This window comes from Eubalaena glacialis, chromosome 6, assembly GCF_028564815.1.
Source record: "Eubalaena glacialis isolate mEubGla1 chromosome 6, mEubGla1.1.hap2.+ XY, whole genome shotgun sequence".
In the NCBI taxonomy this organism is placed as follows: Eukaryota; Metazoa; Chordata; class Mammalia; order Artiodactyla; family Balaenidae; genus Eubalaena; species Eubalaena glacialis.
Window position 1 is genome coordinate 110,804,164 of NC_083721.1, and position 24,444 is coordinate 110,828,607.

At 38.9% G+C, this 24,444-nt stretch overlaps 1 protein-coding gene across 2 annotated transcripts; it reads right to left on the reverse strand.

The window, feature by feature from the left end:
* Window positions 1-638: 638 nt before the first annotated feature.
* On the reverse strand, window positions 639-23,508 carry MFSD1 (major facilitator superfamily domain containing 1). Of its 2 annotated transcripts, XM_061193498.1 has the most exons (16): window positions 23,235-23,508; window positions 21,035-21,087; window positions 19,979-20,091; window positions 18,149-18,191; window positions 17,769-17,836; window positions 16,177-16,285; window positions 12,031-12,133; window positions 9,785-9,883; window positions 9,153-9,264; window positions 8,173-8,229; window positions 7,668-7,824; window positions 6,283-6,380; window positions 5,494-5,606; window positions 3,752-3,799; window positions 2,427-2,484; window positions 639-1,274 (listed from the first exon to the last, which is right to left on the reverse strand). In XM_061193498.1, exons 1-16 carry the CDS (start codon window positions 23,506-23,508, stop codon window positions 1,271-1,273), a joined length of 1,509 nt encoding a protein of 502 aa, XP_061049481.1. In that variant the 3' UTR covers window positions 639-1,270. The 2 variants fall into 2 exon arrangements, with proteins under 2 accessions (XP_061049481.1, XP_061049482.1); XM_061193499.1 differs by lacking the exon at window positions 639-1,274 and having other exon boundaries at window positions 2,423-2,484.
* Between the last annotated feature and the right edge of the window lie 936 nt (window positions 23,509-24,444).

Below are 24,444 nucleotides of genomic sequence, written 5' to 3' on the forward strand. Positions count from 1 at the left end.
ATGCAAATTGTTTCTCACTCAGGGCCTGTTTAACTCCCACCTACATTCCGAAACTTCTTTGGAAAACGCTACCTGTTACCTCCGTCCCTTCTGAACCCTAACTACCACTTTCTTCAAACAGTAGCATTTAAATTTCTGTTGTATTTGGTTCTTTGTGGGTTTTTTTAAACTCTTATTATACAGTAAGTATTTACTGTTGAAAAATTAGAAAATACAAATAAGCAAAAAAAAAGTGAGCACCCAGAGACATTTAGGTACATATCCTTCAGACATGTTTGTGTTTGTTTTTACAAAAACAACAGCACTCTGAATCTTCCACATAATAATGCCACCATTCCACGTCAATACGCTGTCTAATGAAACCATGTAAAGACTGCTCAATCTTCCACTTTAAGCAAATCATACAACATACCTAACAAATGGTTGTTTCCTATCTTAGGCTGTTATGAACAACCTTGCAACAAAGATACTTTCTTAAAATATATTTATGTGTATATTTGTCTGATGGTTTCCTTAAATTATTAGAAATGGAAGTGCTAAGTCAAAAGACATGCGGCCCACCACCATCCTGCTTTTTAGGTCTTTTTATTCATATTGCTAATTTACCCTCCAAAAAGGTTATTCCAAATTACTCTCCATTTTATTTATCCATCATTCAAAAAATATTTATTTTGTGCCTAATTTGCGCTAGGCTCTATCAACACAATCATTATCAACATGACAGACACAGTCCCTGCCCTCATGGGGCTTACAACCTAAAGGAAGAGACAGAGACCCCACACACCTCATCCCAAATTCTTCATTATAAGCAGCGGTAAGCTTAGAAGGAAAAGCTTAAACAACAAATGCCATTGTTTATTCTATATAAAATATCCTTTCTACTCCCTCAAAAGCTTTTTTTTTTTTTGCTTTAAGATAAAGGCCATATCCCTAAGATACACTTTGTGAAAATTATCTCAATACAAGATCCAAAGATTTCCATTATTTAGTGTCCTTATTCAAAATCACCTGCATGTACCAGATGCAATTTTCTAAACTTCATCATTGATGAGCCTATTCCAAAGCAGAATTCTTCAGCAATACAAAAGACAGGCTAAAACAGTCCTCACATTTATACTTTAAAATAGATATATTCAAAATATAAATATAATAATTCTCCAGACCATTATTTTTCCTAACGACTAAACTCTAAAGAAAAAAAAAAAAAATTGGAGGTTTTCAAGCCAATGATATGTGCAGCCCATTCTCATGACACAGTCACTTAAACTTCTCACCTGCAAAACACAGTGCAATACATTATCAAAAAAGGGAGGAAAAAAAACATGAAACCCCATTATTACAAAATGAAAACCATAACCACTATAAAACATGCAGTGCCAAATATTAAGTTACACATTTTGCTGGATAATCTTTTCACTCCTCCTGATCATAAAAGTAATAGAGGATCGACGTAGAAAATTTGGAAAATATAGAAACACCAAGAAAAAACCTCTTCTAACCCTACCATTCAAATGGAATTGTTAATATTGGGGATTTTTCTTTCAGCATTTTTTCTATTATATGTAAGTAATGGATTTAAGAAATACACATGCCTACATACTTTCTCTTGAATAAAATTAGGATATTATATTTGCATTTTTACCTTTTGTTTACTTAACACATGGCATGTTTAGTATCTCTGACTTCAAAAATCCTTCTAAAACATGATTTTAACAACGTTTGTTTATAATAGAATTACTATGTGAAAAGGGAATTTCAGATGGCCAAGAATCAAGCCCCAGAAAACACAGCCTTGTTCTACCGGATTTTAACCTACTCAAAATTCATAAAACTTACAGTCACGTGGTATATATTTACAAATAAATTTTTTAAATCATAAAAAATACAATGTCTAAAAAACTAGAAATAACAACAAGAAATAGAATCACTACTATGCTTTAGCATGCACTCATGGAAAAAATTAATTTAACTTAAACCCCACACTATGTACTTTAATCTGTTCCAAGTGAGTCAGAAAACACATAATGGCATGTTAGTACCAGGAGAAAATAAAAGATTATCTCAACTAGTTAAGAAAAAGAAAATACGAGAAAGAATGGAAGGGTGAGCCCAGCACAGGAAGTCAGGACAAAGACCTTTCCTCCAATAAATTACAAATACTGCAGGTCTCTCTCTCTCTCCTCTCAGAAGGCAAGCTAAAGCCCAATTTGTTCTTTATCACCTTCATTTTAACCTTTGATATCCACCCTTTAAAATTTTTCTAACACAAAGAAAAATTATGTTACAGTAGTTCCAGAGATAATCGTTGGCTCTCAAAACTTAAGAAAAAGACTAATTTCTTAAATGTCTAAACCCAATACCTTGAAATAAAATGCTGTTTTAAGATTTTCATAATAAAGACAAATTTTCTTTCTTTCAATACTTACTCTGCATGAGAAAGTTTTATTTCTTCCCTTTGTCTTGCAGAATAATTTAGGTTCCCACCTAAAATACAAATAAGCATAGAATCTTTTCAACACAACTATCGTAAGTAGAATTCAAACATGCACATGCGCACGCGCACACATACAAATGCTTTTAAGTAACAAAAAAGGCTATGGAAGGTGAGAAAGAAATAGTTTATCTCCTGGAAACTTCCCAAGGGGGAAAAAATGTTTTTTAAGAATCCTTATATGATACAAATAATCACTCCTTAATGTTAGCATTTTTTTAAAAAATTTGGACTTATGTATTGCTCGAGGTTTTGTTCTTTGGGACACTGTATCAATATTCAATAATAGTGAAAATTAAGAGGCATTAAAGTAAATGACCTAAAATTATTTAAACAGCATATGTATTCATTCTTCTAAATACATGACAACCCTTAGGGGCAAGCCAGTTTAGAAAAATTAATAAAGGTAATATCAAAATCTTATAAATAACAAAAAAAGCGAAAATAAATGTAGTAGATATGAGCAAATAAAATCTATAATTTCTCATTCTATATTAAACACTTTCAACCTTAAAATGCAAACTGCAGCTATAAATGTGTTTACTTCTCATTTTTAAAAAATATAAGACAATAACATAGGAAGGGCTTTAGGTTATTTTTTTAGAAGTCATACTAATATGACCTTCTGCTAATATAAAAAGAACATCTAAAATTTTATATTACAAAACTTAAATTGAACTGGCCAGAAAGAACATGACAACGATTTTAATAAATGGGAAGGTCCAAAATACATAATTATATGCTATGAAGTAAAATGTGTTTCATCACTATGAACAGAATGTCATTACATGAAATAAAGCCTCTCCTGGATGGAGACAATCCAGGAGCCCCATAAGATGATCCACTGTGGGCTTCCCTGGTGGCGCAGTTGTTAAGAATCTGCCTGCCAATGCAGGGGACACGGGTTTGAGCCCTGGTCCGGGAAGATTCCACATGCCACGGAGCAACTAAGCCCGTGTGCCACAACTACTGAGCCTGCACTCTAGAGCCCGCGAGCCACAACTACTGAGCCCGTGTGCTGCAACTACTGAAGCCTGCACGCCTAGAGTCCGCGCTCCACAACAAGAGAAGCCACCACAATGAGAAGCCTGCACACCGCAACAAAGAGTAGCCCCCGCTCGCCGCAACTAGAGAAAGCCTGCGTGCAGCAGCAAAGACCCAACGCGGCCAAAAATAAAACAAATAAAATTAAATTTAATTAAAAAAAAAAAAAAAAGATCCACTGTGGTTTAAGAAGAAAATACCTGAACTTCTACTTACCTTGGGCACGATTCACCAAGTAGAGTAAGACCACAGATAAAAGTGAGACTGGAAATGAAAAAAACATGAGGTCCTTAAAAACATGTACTTTTTCCCAATGATTCATATGTAATCATAATTACAAAGTAAAGCTTAGAAAATCAAATCTTTATTAACTAGCATTTAAAAATGAAAACACTCTTCACATTATTTTCCAAAAAGCACTAAAAATAAGTTACACACCATTTTCTCCATGAGAAATATATTTTTAAAACCTGAGCCCAGGGATGGCAGGGACAGAAAAAGAGAAACTGAGACCCATCTGCCCCCAGGAGAAGGGGCCAACCCACCCACGGATCATTTCTCTTTCCTCTCCCTTTGTAATGCTGGTAGTTCCCAGCACTTCCCCAAAACCCTGCCAGCTGCTAGACTGTTTATGTTTTTACAGAGAGCCAAATAGAAGTAATCCTTTGGGGGTTTTAGGTCTGAAAACACCATGTTCATTTTACAAATTAACCAAATATTAAAATGTGGTCATTAAACTCCCAGAAACCCAGAGCCAGTAAAGGCCTCAGAAAGTCAGGTACTTGGCTTTTCACTTTAACAAGTGTGGCACACTTAACTTACTTTAATACGTCAACAAAAACCTTTTTAAATGGAGTGGTGTTTGGTTTGAGAACCAAATTTATAAGGAACCGTTGACTGAAATTAAACCACACGTTGTGGCATCAAAAATAGACAAAAACACTTTCACAACCTAGTACTATGAACTCGTATATGGCCCACTATTTAAGAATATATTTTTAAAATTTGATGTGCTAATTTCTAAAATTATGAGATAATAAAATGCATTCAGGCTATTATTCATAAGCAATCATCTACAAATACCACATTTCAAGTATAGACAGTCTTTATTCCTGTAAATGAAAATGAAGTCGGATAAAATCATCACTCAGGCTTGCCATTTTAAACACAATTTATCGAAGTATAAAAGACATCTGATATGTTATGTGAACATTTTTTTTCAGATGAACACAATTGATGTGTAAGGCGAACACAGTGAAAAAATACTGATTTATTTTTGTAGTTTTCAGCAGTTTCCTAATGCTTCCTATTTTTAACCAATGAATCATTACAGGTAAAAATTAAATAACAGGACTAAGTATAAAAACAATTCAAAATAGACTGATGAATAAACAATGAGCGCTCACACCTAAGCCACACTAATGTCCACACATTCACACCGGGGACATACTCAGGACCCTTCAAATGGTTCCACTCTAAAGAGGAAAGTGTTTTTTAACAACCATAAATATTTATAAAACAGACAAGATGAGTATGGGATCTGGGTGGCCTGTTCTGTATGGCTTTTTTCACTAAGGATGTTTTTAATGTTCACTGATATTGTAACATGTATCCATACTACATTCTTTTTTCCATTATAATTAAAAATATATAACATGACATTTACCATTTAAAAAAAAAACATAAATATTTAAAACAGAATATAGAGCAGATTCCATTGCTGCCTTTAAGAACAGGAATCTCCTGAAAAATTCCTGTGAATCTTCAGAAAACTAAAAAGTCACCAGCTGAGAAACTGATGCACAGGCTAAGAATTAGGCAAATCTGAATGATACATCTTAGGGATTTGGTTTAAAAAAGGGGAAAAAAGAACAATAACAACAAAAACCTAAAAGTATAAATGAGAACATTCTGCTGCATATTAAAAGAAACTAAATGTTGCCAGGTGGCGCACTTACAAGAAACACAGGCAATGAAGAAAACTTCTAAAAACAGATATCCCCAAGTATCCAATATCATGCCAGCAATGATGGAAATGACTGCCAACCCAAGATTCTGAATGGACTGCATGCTACAATTAAAGAAATTTAAAAAAAAACAAACATTTCAATTCTAAAGTCTTCACACACAGAGTACCAATTCACTATAAATATTAGTATCTATAAACCACATTACTATTAGTGTTTATATTACTATTAGTATCTATAAACCACATTACTATTAGCATCTATAAACCACATTACTATTAGGGTTTTCAACCAGGAATGACCTGATTAGATTTGTTTCTTTAATCCCATGACTGTTTCCACTACTAAACTTTAGGCTCAAAGGCAAGGGAGTTTGCCTTGGCAAGTACAGTCTGAACTCAACACCTTCCCGCTGAATGAATCCAAGGGCTAAGTGAATACCAACCAGAGATGTGGGTTCCCTGTTCGGCCTTTTGCGCTAGAGATGGGAACTCAACTTCTCACTGAGAAGCCCTCAGATAAACGGGCAGTGGGATGGTCACGTCAGCAATGACCTCTCATGGGGTAGCTTATCTCCAGCTCTCTTGCTGGAGGCTCGGAGCATTTTTTTTTGCCACAATAATAATACAAATAGATTAACTGATTTTCTGGTTATTTCCAGGTTCAGAGCTGTCCCAAAAGCCTGAAGATGACTAGATTCAGGAGACCTGGAGTTTTATAAGATAATTAAATTGACACAGCAGAGAGAGACATTATATGATCCACAGTGCAAACACTTACAAGCCATATGCAGTTCCCAGCTGATGTTCGGGAACTACAAACGCCACCATTGGCCACAATGCACAGGCAAGCAATGAGTAGGAGAGTCCCAGGAGACACTATAGAAAGCAATACGGAAAAGAGTAAAGAAGTCTTATATTTACCAAAAGGTGATTTCCTTTTGATGCAGATTAGCAAGAGTGACATAATAACTAATATATGAATATCCATGCAAATTGTGTTGCAAAATAATTAGGCTAAAAACTCATATTCAACACAAAACGGTCTTGGGCCTCTCTAACAGTATCCCTCTAGGGACAAGATACACACAACACTGTCTTAACCATTTTATATTATATGAATACATAATTGGCTGGGCCCAGGGTGCAGTCAAAGACCAAACAAGAAAATAAAGCTAATTTGCAAAAAGTCAGTACAAATGTTTCAGGCAAGCTAATTTCCCAGTATTCATTAAGAATTACAAATTAAGCAATCAAGGTAACATCTCGCCAATAGTCCATTATCTTACTCCTGGGTCATCACCACCCAACTGGAGAGCCAAGCAGAGGACCAACAACAACCACTGCTTGATAAACATCACCTAATGCTAACTTTTTCTTCAATTAAAGAAGAAACCTTATGATTTAAGTTAAAATAAGATCATTTATCAGATTGGCAACAATTAAAACAATGCCAACGTCTAACAATGGCAAGGATACTAAAAAACAAACACATTCATGTATTATTGGTAAAGCTATAAATAGGTAGAAAGTTATTAGAGGAGAGGTTTCACAGTATCTATCAAAATGTTAACTGCGCAAAGCCTCTGCTCTAGCATTTCTACTTCTAGGAATCTGTCCTAGAGAATTCTAACGAAGTGCACAAATATATATGTTCAAGATATTCTTTTATTAACAGGTAAGAAATGCCAGCACTTTGGCCTGTGGTCTTAAAAATGACATTCTGAAGAACAATTACAAACACCTGATGAATTCATTATTACTTTTTGACATACTAAGAGTTAAAGACAAAAGAACGCAAAATCATGGATACTGGGTTGACAGATGTTTTTGCCACCTATGATGGAATGACTTCTTTTAATGAAGTACTGAAAAATAAACGGAACTAATAAGCATTTGGCTTTTATAAGACTATTTTACTTCAAATTCTATAGCAGCATTGAGGGTACTATTGTATAGGCCAAATGAAATCAAAAACATCTTATGCATCAATGATTAATATTTATATACTTTAAAAATAGCTATTCTGCAGAAACTGAAATTGTCATTGTTTTTCCCACTGTCACAAGCACTACTATCAGAAGAGCGGAGCGCTGGCTTCTGATACGTGCTGTACAGAGTCCTCCCTGAAGCCCTGAGCCCCCCAGGTGTTCGCAGCGACTTTACCATAGCAATCCAAGGGTTCCACAGAGTGAAGGCCAGCATCATGTGGGAAGCAAGAGTGGTCACCACTGCACACAGAACCCAGATGATGTTCTTTCCTGTTTTATCCACCAGAAGCCCAAATATTGGGGACATGGGAGCTGATATTACATATACAATACTGCCCAGAAAATATAAAAGATATTTAATAAAAAATATCACAGGAAAAAAAAAATCAAAAATCCAGAAAGTCCTAAATCCTAAAATGATTAGGTAAAGCAAACCCTAGCTCATTTAATTTAACATCCTTCTAAAATGGTCAGCAGTAAATAGAAATATAAAGATATAAACAGTGGTCCAGGACTTCTTTGGTTTTCCCTTAATGCAAAGATGGCCATTCAGAATCAAGACCCAAGACAGCCTTTGTTTCACACTGTAGATGTTAGTTCACATATGTCTTTTCTGTCTCTTATAACATTGGGTTATAATTAAAGACCCACACTAAGCACTTACAGAATTAATGGAATACCTGTTAATAGCACTCGCTGCCTGGGAGGAAAATCCAAATTTCTCTGTAAAGAAAACTCTAAAATAAAAAGAGAGAGGGAAAAAAACCAGACACTTTAGAAAGAACTATTCTGTTTTTTAAAAATAAAGGCAAAATAAAACTGAATAAAAATAAGTTTAGTCAACTTTCCCTTCTTTATACTGTTTTCCCACCTTATTTGATATCCATCTTCGAGCAACTGGCTAAAGGTTTAGTATTTACGTAAGTACTTCAACAACTAAATAAAATATATCAATACCTATTTTTTCCTCTTTTATGTGTACAGCAAACAATACACACAAATTTTCAGAAACCCAAATGTATTACTACAAGGAATTAAGATGGCTTCTTTTCCTTAAAAGCAATACTGGACGGCTTCTTTGCTAAATAATGCATAAGGTTCTTGTCTCAAACTGTAAAATGACAGCCTGAATTTAAAGATTATAATTACAAAGATGCATCTCAACAAACACACTCACACTCACACACTGCTCTGTTTAAGTAGCTGCCCATGAAAACGGAGAGAAGGTAGAAGATAAAGCAAAGAAGAATTTGATTTAAACCCTGAATTTGAGTCTGGCAGAAATGCAGTCCTAACAAATGGAGATATGCCCTGTCACTACAAGCTAATGCACTGTCTCCTTTCTCAGTAAAAGGCTTCCTAACAAAGAAATAAAGAGGAAATAAAAAAGAATACAAATCCAAAATCAAGCATTAAAGTAAATCAATATTATGTATCAAAAACTGTTTTAGGTATTTCTTCAAAAACCTAAAACAAGTATTAAACCAACACTAAACCTTAAGCTAAGAAAATCAGTTGTGTCCCAGGATGTAAAACAATTCCTGTGAAAATATAAACCATAACAGAGAAGCAAAATTTATATCTTAAAAAAATTACATTTATGTGATTGAATTCTCATTATAATTTAGCCAACAAAAACGGAATGCTAGAGAATACTCACTTCCCAAGTCCAATGAAAGGGAACACAGCAACATAATAGCCGACACAGATGATAAATATGAGCCACAGGGGGAAGGAGAAGTCCTTTACATCAGTTAACTTGATAACTTCACCTTATGGAAGAAAGGGAAGATGCTGTCAGTGTAATTCTGCATTTCTAAGTCAAGATTATTTTTCTTTTATCATGTGATTAACCTTTGCAATTCAGTTAAAAAATACTATTCTCAGTAAATCACTAGAACATAGTTTCTCGGATAACCTAAAAAGACAACAGAAAATGTAAAATCTAAGATTAGTATCTACCTTCTTTCTCTCTTCCAGAAACACTCATCACTTCGCAAATATACAAAGTACAATCAAGAATGTAAATTCTGCCAAAACCGCTTAAGGGGGAAAAAAAAAGTATCCAAAAATTTAGACAAGTGGAAATAGATTTGGAAATAAAAGATTTAAATAAACTATACGCCCATATAAAATTAAAAATTTTTTTAAAGTGGAAAAAAAGAGATTTAATAAACATGTATTAAGCCTCACTGGGTTTACAACACTACATTAGGAATTTACCTCATTGTAAATTATCTCAAAAAGGCCATAATTCCTAAAAGCCTAACTTTTTCTTGCATTTAGACTAACCTGTTTTCCCTTGTTCTTTATGAAGGATTCGTTCTGCTCTCTGATCCAAGTAAGCAAGGGCCAAGGCACAGACTAGTGAAAGAATACATGTTATACCCCCTATAATAAAAAAAAAGAGATTTTTAAAAGAGAACCAAAATGAAGGTTCCTAAAAGGTAGCACATTACATTAACAGCAAAATACTTAGCAACTTAAAGGGATGGCATCTAGACACATATATGAAAAGGCTACAATTACTAAATCAGTACAGAAGGAAAGGAAGTGCATTGGGAAGCACTCAACGAACAGCAGTCGCTATTACTATTGTATATTATTTCCCGGTAGAAGGTTGGAGATTAGAGGGGAAAGACTAGAACAAACTAGTCTAGTCTTATAATCAGAATATAGATTGAAGAAAGCTGATGACCAGCTAGCAAATTAGTCCTAATTTCTTAATTCAGTCTAAGCACCAATTATTGATGGATGCCAGGGGGAACAAACTGTAAAAGCAAAGTCTGATTCTGTGATCACCTCATGTTCCTTCTGATTCCTTCCCAAGTCTAACTCTTGCTCCTACCCTGTGGCAGCCCCAAGGGCCGCAATCCTCCCACAGCACAGCCCGCTCACTCTCCTTCAGGTATTCGGCATTACTCACTAATGCTGACCTCGTATCATTAAAGCGAATCAGGATAAACAGTGAATAAAGTGTACACTTCTCAAATTTTTAATAAAAAGAAGCTTAGTAAAGTAAATGAAATCTTTAATTGGCTGACATAATATGACATAATATGAAAAACTGCAAAGAGTCGGTAGACGTGGGTTCTACTTCTGGCAGTAACAAGCTGATTGATCTTGGGCAAGGAATTTAACCTCTCTGGGCTTCAATTTTCCCCAGTGTAAAATCAGAGGCTTTGATCTGATGGCACAGATCTTTTCTGGCTCTAAAATTCTCTAAAATTCTCAAATTCGCCACTGTGGAGAGAACTAGAAGGAATATTGAAGAGAATTTGAAAGTAAGAAAGAGGTTATAAGTGGCAAAGGATTTGATAGGGAGGGGGAGAAAGAAGGAGTCTCTAGACACAAGTTGCCCATCTAGGATTACCTCTCACTGTCCTCCCTTTACCAGCCTGTACCAAGGAATATAAGGAATAAAAGACGGCACAGAACCTTCAACCCAGCACCCACAGGTCTCCCTAGGGCTCTGCAAGCAGCTCTCCACATCCTGTGGGGCTGTTAGACAAATTCACTGCTCAGAGAAGAAGCACAGGTGGTAAATCCAGAGAGCATCATCCACTTCTCAGTGACCCACCCAGCAACCGGCAGAACCCAGCCTTAGCCAACAGAACTTAGGGTCAGAAGGGGCCTATACAGTTTTAGTCCAACACCCACAATTTTACAAGAAGAAAACTGAGACACAGAGGTTAACTTCCTGTCCAAAATGAGCCAGGACCAGAACCTAGACTCCCGGCTCCCAACTTAGTGGATTTCCCATCACATCCTATCACCTCTGACTTCTATAAAATCTAAGCTCCATAAGCACATGAAATGAATTTGATCAAAAGGAAACAATTCTCCCTTCTGCTACAGACTATTAATGAACACCTTAGAGGTACAAACTCCCTGACTGTTTTCAGAGTTCTCACATACACTCTCATTTGCTCATCACAACAATAACGAAGCACAGGGACTTCCCTGGTGGTCCAGTGGTTAAGAATCCACTTTCCAATGCAAGGGACGCAAGTTCAACCCCTGGTGGGGCAACTAAGCCCGTGCCCAGCAACTACTGAGCCCGTGTGCCACAACTAAAGAGCCCACACACTCTGGAGCCCACGCGCCACAACTACAGAGCCCACGCGCTCTGGAACCCACGTGCCATGACTAGACAGCCCATGTGCCGCAACTACTGAGCTTGCACGCTCTGGAGCGCACCACAACTAAGACCCGATGCGGCCAAAAATAAAATAAATAAATAAATAAATATTTTTAAAAATCTATCCTTATTTTAAAAAGAAAAAAAAAAAAACCTGAAGCACACATGGCGGTATAAGATGCTTATTTTAAGAAAGTGGAAATAAAAACACAAATGGGGTGAATGATTGCCACTATGTTCACTGTGTCTAATTAGGTCCAAGAACTAGTGAACTGTACGGGCAAAACTATAACCAAGTGGTCTAAGCGCAATTCCCGTGTTCTTTCCTCTCTGTCATACCATTTCCTATGACAAGCTTTCAGGACAGATAAAAGGTGGGACTTCAGGATTCACTAACCGATCATAAGGGTGACCCCAAGGGTTGTGTGACCAGGAGAACCCAACGAAGCTTCAACCTTAGAATACAGCCATCCCATGAGGTTCATGTTTACTGTACTTCCCTGAAAGAGAAGGAAAAAAAAATCAACATAATTTTCATTTCTATCTGTCTTGCTCAGAAAAAAAGGATGTCAGCTTAGAGAAATAGGTATAATAGGGTTCAGATTAAACAACAGATAATTTTTTTAAAAAACACTACAAGGAAAGAGCTAACAACCTAGGATAAAGCCACAGATAAGATTACCACACAAAAATGCCAATTTATAGAAAATGCTAGCATTCAAAACAGCACAGTACATCTAGATCTTCCTAGTAGCCTAAACAAAAATGAAACACAAGTTATAAAATTCACAGGGTACCCAAGACAAAAATAAACTTTGGCTCAGAAAAAGCACAGCTTTTCCTGATCCTGACATCTGAAAAAAAAAATTCATCCTCTGATCGTCCTTTAGAAGACAGTAATAGTACTACCCTCATTCATTTATTCTTTCATTTAGCAGTTATTGAACCCTGATTACATGCCTGTCACTGTTCTAGTTACTGGGAATAAAATAAAGAACAAAACAGAAAAATTTCCAGCTCTCATAGAGAGCAACCCCATTTTAGTGGGGTAGAAGAGGTAAAATATACAGTATATGAAACAGCAATGAGTGCTTCTAAAAAATAAGGAAAAAAAATAAAGCATAGAAGGAGACTAAAAAGGGGTAGAGACCTTGCTGAGAATGTGACTCTGGGTTAAGAACTTGAAGGAAGCTGGGAGGCTACCCGGAAGAACAGCACAGCACTCCAGGCAGGAGGAATAGCCAGCACACAGGCCCCGAGAGGGAGGCTGTCCGGCGTGCTCAAGGCAAGGAGTGTAGAGACTAGAACAGTGTCAATGAAGAAGGGAGAGGATGAGACGAGGTCCCCAGAGAGGAACTGGTGGGAAGGCGAGCTATTGGTAATAAGAACTTCTGGCTTTTACTCCGCGTGAGACGGGAAGCCATTGGGGTTCTGAGCAGAGAAGGGGCACAATCCCTTACGTTTTAAGAGACTCACTCTGGCTGCTATATCCAAAGCAGACTATAAGTGAGGACGGTGCAGAAGCAAGGACATCAGCTGGGGGCGGCTGCAATAATGCAGAACAGAAACGATAGGTCTTGGACTGGGGAGACTGGCAGTGGGCACAGTGGGAAGTGGTCGGAATACAGACATATTCTGATGGTAGAGCTAACAGGATTTGCCAATGGAAAATACGTGGAGAGTGTGGGGTTAGGGATGGGGGTAAGGAGTGGTTCAGGGTGACATCAAAGTTTTTGCCTGAGCACCTGGAAGAACAGAGTTGCTCATAAGTGAAGATGAGAAAACTTCAGCATGAGCTGGTTTGGAGGACGGTAGGTGAAACATTAAGAGCTGGGCTTTGGCTGTGTTGAGTTTGATATGCCTACTAGACATCCAAGTGGAAATGTCAAGGAGGAAGCTGCACATACGGGTGTGGAATTCAGGGGAAAGGCCTGGACAATATAACTTCAGGAGCAAAGACACGCTATTTAAAACTTCAAAACTAGACAAGATTACCAAGGAAGTGAGTGTCAAAAGAAATGAGAGGGTGTCCAATGACCAAACCCACATTTACAGGTTGAGAAGACTGAGGTGGAACCAGCAAAAGAGGTAGAAGGAGCAGACAGAAGGGCAAGAGGAAAACTATGAGACTGTAGAGCCCTAGAACCCAAGAGAAGAAATCAAGGAAAGGGGAGTGTCAACTGTGCTAAACGCTACTGATAAGGAGACTGAGAAATGAACATGTCCTCAACCATATTCCCACAGCAAATACAGCAGCAAATCGCACATGGCTATTTCTCACAAAATGTTAGCCAGTGGTATTATTCAGATGCTTATCTGAATAAGGTATAAATGGAGACCTACTGGAAACTTTCCTCAATATCAGCAAAAATACAAGCCCCTCAAAAACATATTGTCTTAACAACCCTTTAATTCTAAAATGCCTAACATGACCTGGCTTAGCAAGTACTCAATAAATATTTGTTGAAATAAGGAGTTTTTAAAAGTAACAAATTACAGAGGAAAATCAAAAGAGTGCTGGACTTCCAACCCCCAGCTAAGACATGAATAATAAGAAAAGTGAAAAGTCCACTGCCTGAATGATAACAGTCCAAGGGTCTAAAATCAGACAAACTCACAGCTCAGCCAACAAAAAAATCACGGCGAGGTAAAGCCGGAACCTCTATGATCATTCTGCGTATGTGCAGGGCCAAGAGAAGCACAAAAAAGACTGAACCTCCATCTACCCCAGCAACTCTGTAATGGAGTCCTTTGGTCTCCTGCGTGCATCTCACAAGGACCCTAAATACACCAACCAGATCAGAGCCGAGCCACCCTGGCTGACAGAGAGGTGGCTGCCTGAGATCTGGCTCCCTCCACCTCCTCCTCAGGTCCCCCCACCATTCCCATAACCTCCACCCCACATCCTAGAAGCCCCTGAGATTCCTTTCTAGAAACTTAGGGCTCCTTGGGACGCAGGTGAATGGATTATAACTAGTTTGTGACCACACAGAAAAGAACGTGAAGATCACTAGTAACCACAATGGCGTCACTGAGAATGAGTCTTGCTCAACTGCTCCTATTTCCTTCTTTTAGAAGTTATTAGACGATGAGATCCACCAGCTGCCACAGACGTGTCTTGACTTGCACAAGATACATAAGGAAGTACCAGGAATGTCCTTGTGGATAAAATTTAGAAAATGTGGAAAACCACACTAGTTATCAAAGAATTACAAATTAAAATAATGTTTAGGTGTTTCCTATCAAATTGATAAAATGACTTTTTTAAAGTACTATCAAAACTACAATAAAAAGGATCCTCTCATATCCCACAGATGGAGATGTAAACATCTCTGAGAGGAAAAGGTGGAAATATGTCTCAACAGCCCTAAGAAACCCTAACAAACCCTCTGACTCAGTGATAATTCCATTCCTAGCAACCTAGCCTCAGGAAATAATCAGAGATGCAGACAAGTTTTGGAGTGTTGCACAACAGCTCTATTTATAATACTGGAAAATTAGAAAGAGCCTACATGTATAAAAATATAGAAATGTTATATATGTATGACATATGTATGTGTTATATATTTCATAAGATGAAATATTACATTAAAAATATTTCATTTGTACTGGATATTTTTGTATTGGATTTCTTCCCTTAAGACTATGTTCCAAGCATTTTCATGCCATTCACAGTCTTTAAAACCTTGGTTTTTAATGGCAAGGATCTTTTTAAAAAACTCTATTCACAGGAGTTCATGAAGGAAAAAACCTAACAGGGTTTGGGATGGCCAAAACACCTTCCAGGTTGCATTTATAATAGCATAATGTTGTTCCCCTGGGTACCCTCTACCAGATCCCCTATCATGAAACACCATGATCACTTCCAGGTTCCAAATGCTGCTGAGGAGTACTGACCACCTGTGATGAAGTCCAGAGAGGCGGGAGCACCACGGTCAGAGAGCTGAAACCCATGCCATGGGGCTTAGACAAGCACAGGAAATGAGCATGTCTGACCAAGACCTTCAGAGTTGTCTTCATAAGCCAAGTGCTGGTGAACAGCAGAGAAAATGAACACTCACTAGAGGGCAAAAGTCGGAACAATCACTAAAAGCTACTTGTACAGGCAGATCTCATCTCTATGCGAGATTGAGCTTCACAGAGTTAATTATAGTAGATGAGCGGTCCCATCACACAGCGAGCTTCTAATCACTAGAAATGTGCGAGCAGAACCTGGATGACCATATGTAAAGACTTTCATTGCAGGAACGCCGAAAATGGGTAAAGAAATTAGACAACAAAATCTATGTGATCCATCCCGATGCTCAGGTTCTCTGAACTAATGAATGCTCAATTAGCCATTTTAGACTGTTTCCTAAGTGAAATAAGGTTAGAAATGCCTTAATTAAAGTCAGGTAAATGGTATACTATGGTCTAGAAAAATACATAAAAAATCAATACCCAACTTATACGCAAACACATTTCATCCTGTAATCTTTAAGAGATAACTACAACATTCAATCTTTTGCTTCCCATTTGGCTTCATTATCTGTGTCATACTTACAATTCTAGCCATGCTAAGCTGGAGTCCAAACACCAAGTTTAATTCTTTGCCTTTAAACCAACTCACAGCATATGTATTCTGGGCAACTGCTAAGGACTCCCCACCAATCCTAAAATAAGGAAAGAAAAGTCATAGCTTTTAAAGAAATACCCCAGTTGGCAAAGCAGCAGGTGTAAAATTTTGACACCCCTCCCGTCAAGAGGTTGGGTCTATGTCCCCTCCCATGAATCTAAGTGGGCTTGTGACTGCTTCAACACAAGCAGTGGTGGAGGCAGGGTTGTGTGATCCCAAGGCTGGGTTATAAAAGGTGAGATGTGCCTTTCCATTCAAACATTCACACTTAGAACCCTGAGCCACCTTGTAAGAAGTCCAACTACCCTGAGTTCGCCACACTATGAGAAAGCCAAGAGAGGCCCTGCTTAGGTGCTCCAGCCAGCAGTGCCAGCCTTCAAGTCATCCCAGCTCAGGCTCCAGACATCAGGTGCACAGACACACTGTGCACACTGTACCCTGTCCAAATTCCTGACCCACAAAGCCCACAGTGTAAGGGTTGTTTTATACTGCTAAGTGTGGGTAATTTAATATACTGCAATGACAACCACGACCAGCAATAAAAGGAGTTTGAGCTACCACATCACCATCTATGCTACATAAAATGTTCATGTGGGGAGAGCGGTCCGTACTTGTGAAAACACAAAAATTCACACCTTTCAGGCCAGTATCTTCCATATTCGACATTCTCCTACTTCCCGGATTTTAATTTTCCTTCTGTAAGTTCTACACATTGACCTTTACGTAGGAGCTTCCTCTCCCCTGCATCCTAACACTGAGCCCTCCTCATCACTGTCCTCGTCCAAAAGTTATTTCCCCTCTTCTACTAATCCAAATCCTACACTGATGTCAAGGCCCACTTCATCCACGAGGCCATTTCTGACCACATTTCCATCTCTGAATCCCTTTCATATGTTTATATACATTTTTTTTCCTTCTCTCTCATTTAGAGCACTTTTGTGGGTGTGCCACCTATGTCTACATGTCCCTGGTACCTGTAAAAAGCATGAGTAAGTTATGTCATCTGCATCCCTCTGGGCAGGAAGCCCAAGGCTGAACTCAGAATGGGCTTACTGAATAGACACTGAAATTCATTAAGAGCAGTTAGTCTTCTGGTAATTTACTCCTTCAAGCCTCTTCAACATGGTTCAAAAGGACCTACACATACCGCTAAGAAGCAGCAAAATGTCCATTAATCACCAACCTAGAAAATGATTGTCTATGTTTTTCTAAATGAGGTTTAAATCACAGTCTTCAATACAACAGAAAAGCAAAACACTTAAGAAAATTATCATTTCTGGAGAACTATTTAATATTCAAACCCTACACAGAGTTAACTATGACCCCTCAAAATTGTTGCTTACTTTAAAGGAAAATTAAGACAACCATTGAACAATCTTACAAATATAGCTAGATTTCAACGATTTGAAGTAATTCTCCAGAAGATACAATAATATATTTTTTTGTAAATCTTTAATAAATTGACAGATGAACACTAAAACAGTAATATGTTGGAATAAGTGAAATCATGCATAACTTACCCAAACACAAACCTTCCAAATTCCATCAGCCAAAAAGCACGAAATATTCCACCCAGAGCAAAAACAACCTGTAATGTAGAATATAACGTAAGATCAAAGAAAAAGTAAATTCAAGGAATCTAAGAGAAATAAGTGACTTATGATGAAACACAACCTCTACAATGATTTTAATATTCCTTCTTAGTAAATCTGTGAAATTTAAGTATCAAGGTTCATCTGTCTCAAGGCTTAAAATGGACTATGCATTACATTACATGGGAATTTGTGAGCCCTGCTTAATTAAGTCAGGCGTTCACTAAACACATCTTTGCTGGTGGAATGAGACAAGAATTCAAGAGTGACTGTCACAATGAATCAATGAACGTTTTGTCTTTTCTTACCTGTCCAACGCAAACAAAGCAACTAAAAATAATGGTGCCCCATCTGTTAGAGAAAGAGAGAGAATGAAGGAAGAGTATATCACCGAGTCCTTCTTGGGTTTCTCTGACCCCTCTGCATTCCCTCCAGAGAAAGGGGTCGGCCTCTGAAGTCAGCAGCCTTCCTAGGCTGCATGGTGACCTACAGAAGTCCTGACTTCCAAGGGGATTCCACAGGCTTTAGTGATGGCATACACTTGTTTAAACCATTATCATATCTTAAACACAACTTATTAAATAATCTTCAAGAAGTTCCCAGGGTTCCCATTTAAAAATGGACATTCTTTATAAAATTTTTATTGATTTTAGGACTGACTCCAAGGAATTCTAGATTAAGTAATTTTAAGTGGTTATAATTCTTGATAACTGAAAACTATCTTTAAAAGGAAAAATAGCAACCATGCAAATACACTTATAAATCTGCCTACTCTATAGTATCCCACACTCTGAATAGCTCATTAATGTTTCCCCAGAGTAAAAAAATACCAGTATTAGGAGAGTTCTTAAAGATCATATGAGTAAACCATTCTTCTGAAACTCAAATCCCTCCAAAGATCCTTGTGAAATGGTCATACCAGAGTATCCTGAATGTTCTCTAGCACTGGAAAACTCACTGCGGTCCCAAGGCAACTCACAGCCCCACCTGTCACCCTGATCAAGCAAAGTTTCCATCATACTAAGTGGAATCTGGCTCCCTGAATTTCAAACTTATTCTACCCCTTTAGACCAAGCAAAGTAAATTTAAGTCCTCCTTTATACACTTTTCAAAATGTTTAAAAGTTAGTCCCCAAATTTAAACACTTATAGTTTCCTCAATTCTTTTCCACCAAACATGGTTGGAAAACCCCTCGTCATTTTGCCCTCTGCCTTCCAAAAATATTCCCAGACTACATCCCTCCTAAAGTCCCCACTAACAGCACACACACAATCAATCATTAGGATGAAAACTGACAGAGCTTATAATGTATGCCTTCCTCAGCTAAGAGGAGTGGTCACAAAAAGTTTGATGCCTAAAGAAAGGCTAAAGAGAAAATCTCACTGGGGCTGGGAGAGGTAAACACTAACTACGTGCCAAATACTGTCCTTCCATCTCTCTCAATCCTTATAACCACCTTGCAAGGCAGGAATTACTACCCATATTTTACCAATGAGGAAACTGAAGATCAGGAAGCTAGGAACAGCTCAAAAGAGCTAGGAAGTTGAGCAAGTGGCAGCAAAAGGATTCAGACCCTGGTTTGCTGATTCCAAGTGAGGACATAATTTACCTTTAGATAACTGAGCTACCATATTCCCTGAGCAGCATTTACCTTAACTGAAATACCAACCAAGTTTCGAAAACCAATTCCAGGGGCTTCCCTGGTGGCGCAGTGGTTAAGAATCCGCCTGCCAATGCAGGGGACACGGGTTCGAGCCCTGGTCCGGGAAGATCCCACATGCCGCAGAGCAACTAAGCCCGTGCGCTACAACTACTGAAGCCCACGTGCCTAGAGCCCATGCTCAGCAACAAGAGAAGCCACCGCAATGAGAAGCCCACACACCACAACGAAGAGCAGCCCCCGCTCGCCGCAACTAGAGAAAGCCCGCACAGCAACAAAGACCCAATGCAGCCAAAAATAAATAAATTTATTAAAAAAAAAATTCCGGAGATATAAAAATCACACACACACAAAAACTAATGCAGATTATCACAGTCAATACACAAGTTTATTCAGTTCTTTCTAGAAATACTTAATCTAGTTCTGTGTTTTCTTAATAATCGTATTTACCCGTAAGTGAGATTTTTCCCAAGCTTACCGTATTCCAAATACGCGGTCTACCAAAAAGCCACCAAAGAAACACAAAACTACATTGGGCCAAGAATACCAGGCATACAGCAGCATGAATTTCGTGGTATTCACTTGCATATCCTATACGGAAAGAAAACAAAACTATTTTTTTCCAGTTAAGTTTAGCAACTAACAAATCAAAACATTCTTTCTGGAAGGGCAGGCGTTTCTTAATCATTTGCAGTTGCTAAGTGCTTTGAGACTCTCATGACAGCTATGGCCGCTACCCCAAAAAAATGGTCACACCGAGGAACTTCCTGAGTGTGCAGTCATTTCAGAGGCTTCATGGAGTTCAGGATCAATCAGCTCTTCCACTACTGGGACCACTTCTGTCTGCATCTGCCTGTATCTTCTACATTTTATTCCCCATGTACAACCTGCTGTGGGGTTCTACACCCACATGAAAAAGGGAGATCTTAGTTTATCCCTTCCCTCCCCTCCACTAATTCCTATCTTCCTTTCCTTTCATTCTAGAATGTGAAGGGCCAATCTATGTATTTCTTCCTATCCAAAGGTGAAAAAACTTACAAAGGAAAAAAAAAAACTATCTAAATACACAAGAAACTGTAAATATCAAATATATTTTTATAAAGCCAGACTAAAAATACTGACACGGACAATCCTCCGGAATCAGTAGCCGCATTTTAAAAATGAAATAACAACAAAAACATATTTAAGAAAGCAAAATGCTATCCTACCAAATCATTTGTCATTCCAATGATTACACAATGAGAGAAATGCAAACAAAAATCTGCCAAAATACTTTTTGGCAATACTGTAGAAATAGCAATTACTTATCTAAGATGTGAAACGATATCAAGTCACAAGTGCTATGAATGAATTTTTTGTGGCCATTCATTCCAACTCAAGAATACTCCTTGCCCACACAAATTTGGTGACAATGGATGTTAAAATGGATTCATTAGACAATGTTTCCGACCCGGCAACCTGAGAGCTGATGATGCCTCAACAGTATACCTGTTCCAGAGCCAACAAAAGAAACAAAGGTGAAAAGTCAACTTACCCGTTTAACCTGAGTCTGAAGGGCAGCAGGATTATCATAGCAAAAGTAGCTGCCTAGAAAAAGGAAAAGCAATTTTCTTTTAAGTAATAATACTTTCCAAATAAAAGTTTCAAGCTGCAATTACTACTCAAATGCTGATTTTAAATGTCTATACTAGGGGCTCGAAGACTGACACTGGAACCTTTTTTGGACCACTTCCTTGTCCACCAATATTCTCTAAATTGCAGCCAAATAATCCACAGAAAACATGCCAAGTTATTTACAAATTATGAGCCTGCATACACAGCAAATACTGGGAACCTGGATTAAGAAGTTAATCAACAACTAATCGTTCTTCCACCTTACTTTCATCATGTTTTGTACGTCTATTGTTTTATTAGCACCTTCATGAAACAGCTGTATTTTCCTTAAAGCTACCAAAACACACATACACTAAAAATTTCAGAAACATCCTCAGCAGTTTCCTAGTAATGTTACCTAAAGCCACCACTTACCTTGAGAGCAGAGGAATGGAGTTTAACTACTCTGACTAAACCTGTTTTTAAAACAAGAACTCTAATTCTACAAACAGCATACCCAAGATCAAATAATTTAGCAAATACAGTGCCAGGAATGAAGAAAAATAAAACAGAGTTCTAAAGGGTTAAATTAAAACATAATAATAACGTCTTTTGGAGGGTAAGAAAGAGAACTGGAGAGAGATTGGACATTCATGCACTCAGATTTATTTTTACAGTAATAAAATCGACAGATTTTTTTTATAGGCACAGGATAATGCCGCCTCCATCTCTCCACGAACTCTGTCTAGAAGTATACATTAGAAGCCACCAGTTCAAAAGAAAGAAAACTGTCATTAGAAAGGTATGACTCTGGCTCCTGAAACCCACCCAGGTAACCATAATTTACTAAAAATAAATTGCTTAAGTACGTGGTATTTTAAGTGTTTCGTGTTGTTCTTGTTTTTTGTTCCTAAACTCAGCAATTTATGATTCCTGCTTTAATCACTGTCAGGGATACCAATCTCAGGCTTTAAAGCAAATGAATGGGCACCATCTTTCCACAAAGTGAGAAGAGGGGGAACAAAAAGAGATGCAAAGAAACTAAAGCGCAAAGCATCCTCCATGCCTAGTTATATATTCCAGCAGTAGCATAAGGTAATCCACCATCATGTTCCTAAATCTGTTGATTCCACCGATTCCAGCCAGCCCATGAAAAACACATTACTACTTTCATACCAAACTGATATTGACATTAGAATGTTGCTGAATAAATTAGTTGCTGGAATATAATAGGCAGATATTTTAAAAATTATCTCCAGAAACTAACTGCTGTCAGAGTCACCAAATTTCATGACTGAAACCAAACACCAGTCCAATCCAGTTATGACTGCTTCACATTGGCAGAGCGGAAGAGTACAAGAACACATCTACTCACTGAAGCTATCAAGACACACTCATACGTTTTACCAAAGAGGGCGAGAAACATATAACTGCCAACGAATTATTCAATCAAAAATTTTAAAGTATGTGTGGGGTTTCTTTGCGGGGAGGGGGCCAGTTAAATCTTTCTGAATTCCTTCTGAACAAAGTGTCATGAGAGGGTTACCAAAGGTGGAAGGGGGAAGTGGGACGAACTGGGAGATTAGGATTGACACATATACACTACTATGAATAAAAGAGATGAGAACCTACTGTATAGCACAGGGAACTCTACTCAATGATCTGTCGTGACCTAAATGGGAAGGAAATCTTAAAAAGAGTGGATATATTCATACGTATAACATTCACTTCTCTGTACGGCAAAAACTAATACAACATTGTAAAGCAACTACAATCCAATAAAAAAAATTTTTTTAAAGGATTAAAAGAAAAGTGTCATGAGAGTAACCTTGACGATCTAGGAATTCCTTCGTATCTGTGGCCCCAGGGGCCAAGTTGCTAGCCTTTGGGACTTCTTGGAGAGCAAAGGAGTGGGACAAAACTCGCCCAGCTCAGTCCCCTGACCCCCACCTTCGGGACGCTGAATAGCTAGCAACGTCCACAGGCTTGGACGGGGTCGCGAAAGGAAAAGAAGGGAAGCCCAGGAGCTGAAGCAAGTAGCTTCCCTGAGGCCGCGTGGCACCTAAGAGCTCAGCGCAGCTCCGAGAGAAAATCCGGAATTCCTTATTATCAACCCCACCCCACCAGGCCGGCCGGCTCACCGAAACCAAGGAAGCACATCAGCAACAGCACCAAAAGCCGGTGCCCCAGGCGGCTGGGGTCGCAGAGAGCCGGCAGCGCCCCGGGGGCAGGGGGTGTAACGGGAGCGCCTCTGTCGGCCTCGTTGGGGCCGCCAGGCAGCAGCGCCCTCGCTTCCTCCTCCTCCTCCTCCATCGGGCCGACGGGAGACCGAGAGACGACAGCGACTGCAACTCCGGGAAGAAGCCACTGCCCGAGCCCAGCGAAAACAGTGCTCACGTGACCGCAGTTGCTCATGTGACGCCGCGGCAGATCTAGCAGGGTTACGCTCACGTGAGTGGGCGTGATCACGTGGTGGGCAGGGCCGGCAGGGAAATAGGGGAAGCGGCGATGTTCATTTTCATCACGAGCTGTCTAGGCGTGGAACCCCAGCCTTCCACCGTCGACCGCGCTGTCCTCTCATTTCTTGCCCTGCTCTCGTTGCCGCCCCCGCGCCGCTCCTTCGGAGTAAGTGCGGGCCTCCCCTCCGGCCCGACGCCAGGCGTGATCCCACCTGCGCGAAGAAGGCGAAAACGCCCGCCGCCCTTCTCGCAGCATTGCTCTCCGCAGCCTGTTTGGCTACTCTTAATAACACACCGTTGACTGAGCACCTTATGATGTATCAAGTTACGTGCCAGGTACTGGGAATACAAAATGGAGTGTGACAAGCTCTTGGACCTCAAAGAGTTCACGGTTTAGTTGGAGAGATCGACAGAAACTGATACTTTAAAGACCAGTTTGGTGAATAGATGAATGTAGTGAGAACAGCGGCTGAAATGAGCACTGAATTCTATAGGAATGCCTGGGAAAGGCGTTTGGGAAAGGGAGAGTAAGTGTACAGTTTAACTAGCTTTGGGGGTAACGTGGCGGCGGAGGGGGTGAGGAGTGGAAACAGATTAAGTATTTCGCAGGTGAAATGGATGACGTTGTGAGTAATAGCTTTTGAGGTCTTAGAGAAAGGCAGGTTTTGAGAACGTCTCCCAGATTTCTAGCGTGGGCTCCCCAATGGAGATCAGAATATAGGAAGAGAAGAGAGTGGAGGAGGATGCCAGAGAAGATAGATCAGTTTGGAATGTGTTGCCTTTGAGATGTCTGCACAAGAGGACTCCACTTTCCACCTCCCATGGTCTCTTCAGCTCCAAAGGTGGAGCCCTCGGTCTAATAAAGCTGACTTTTGTTAGATGACTAACAACT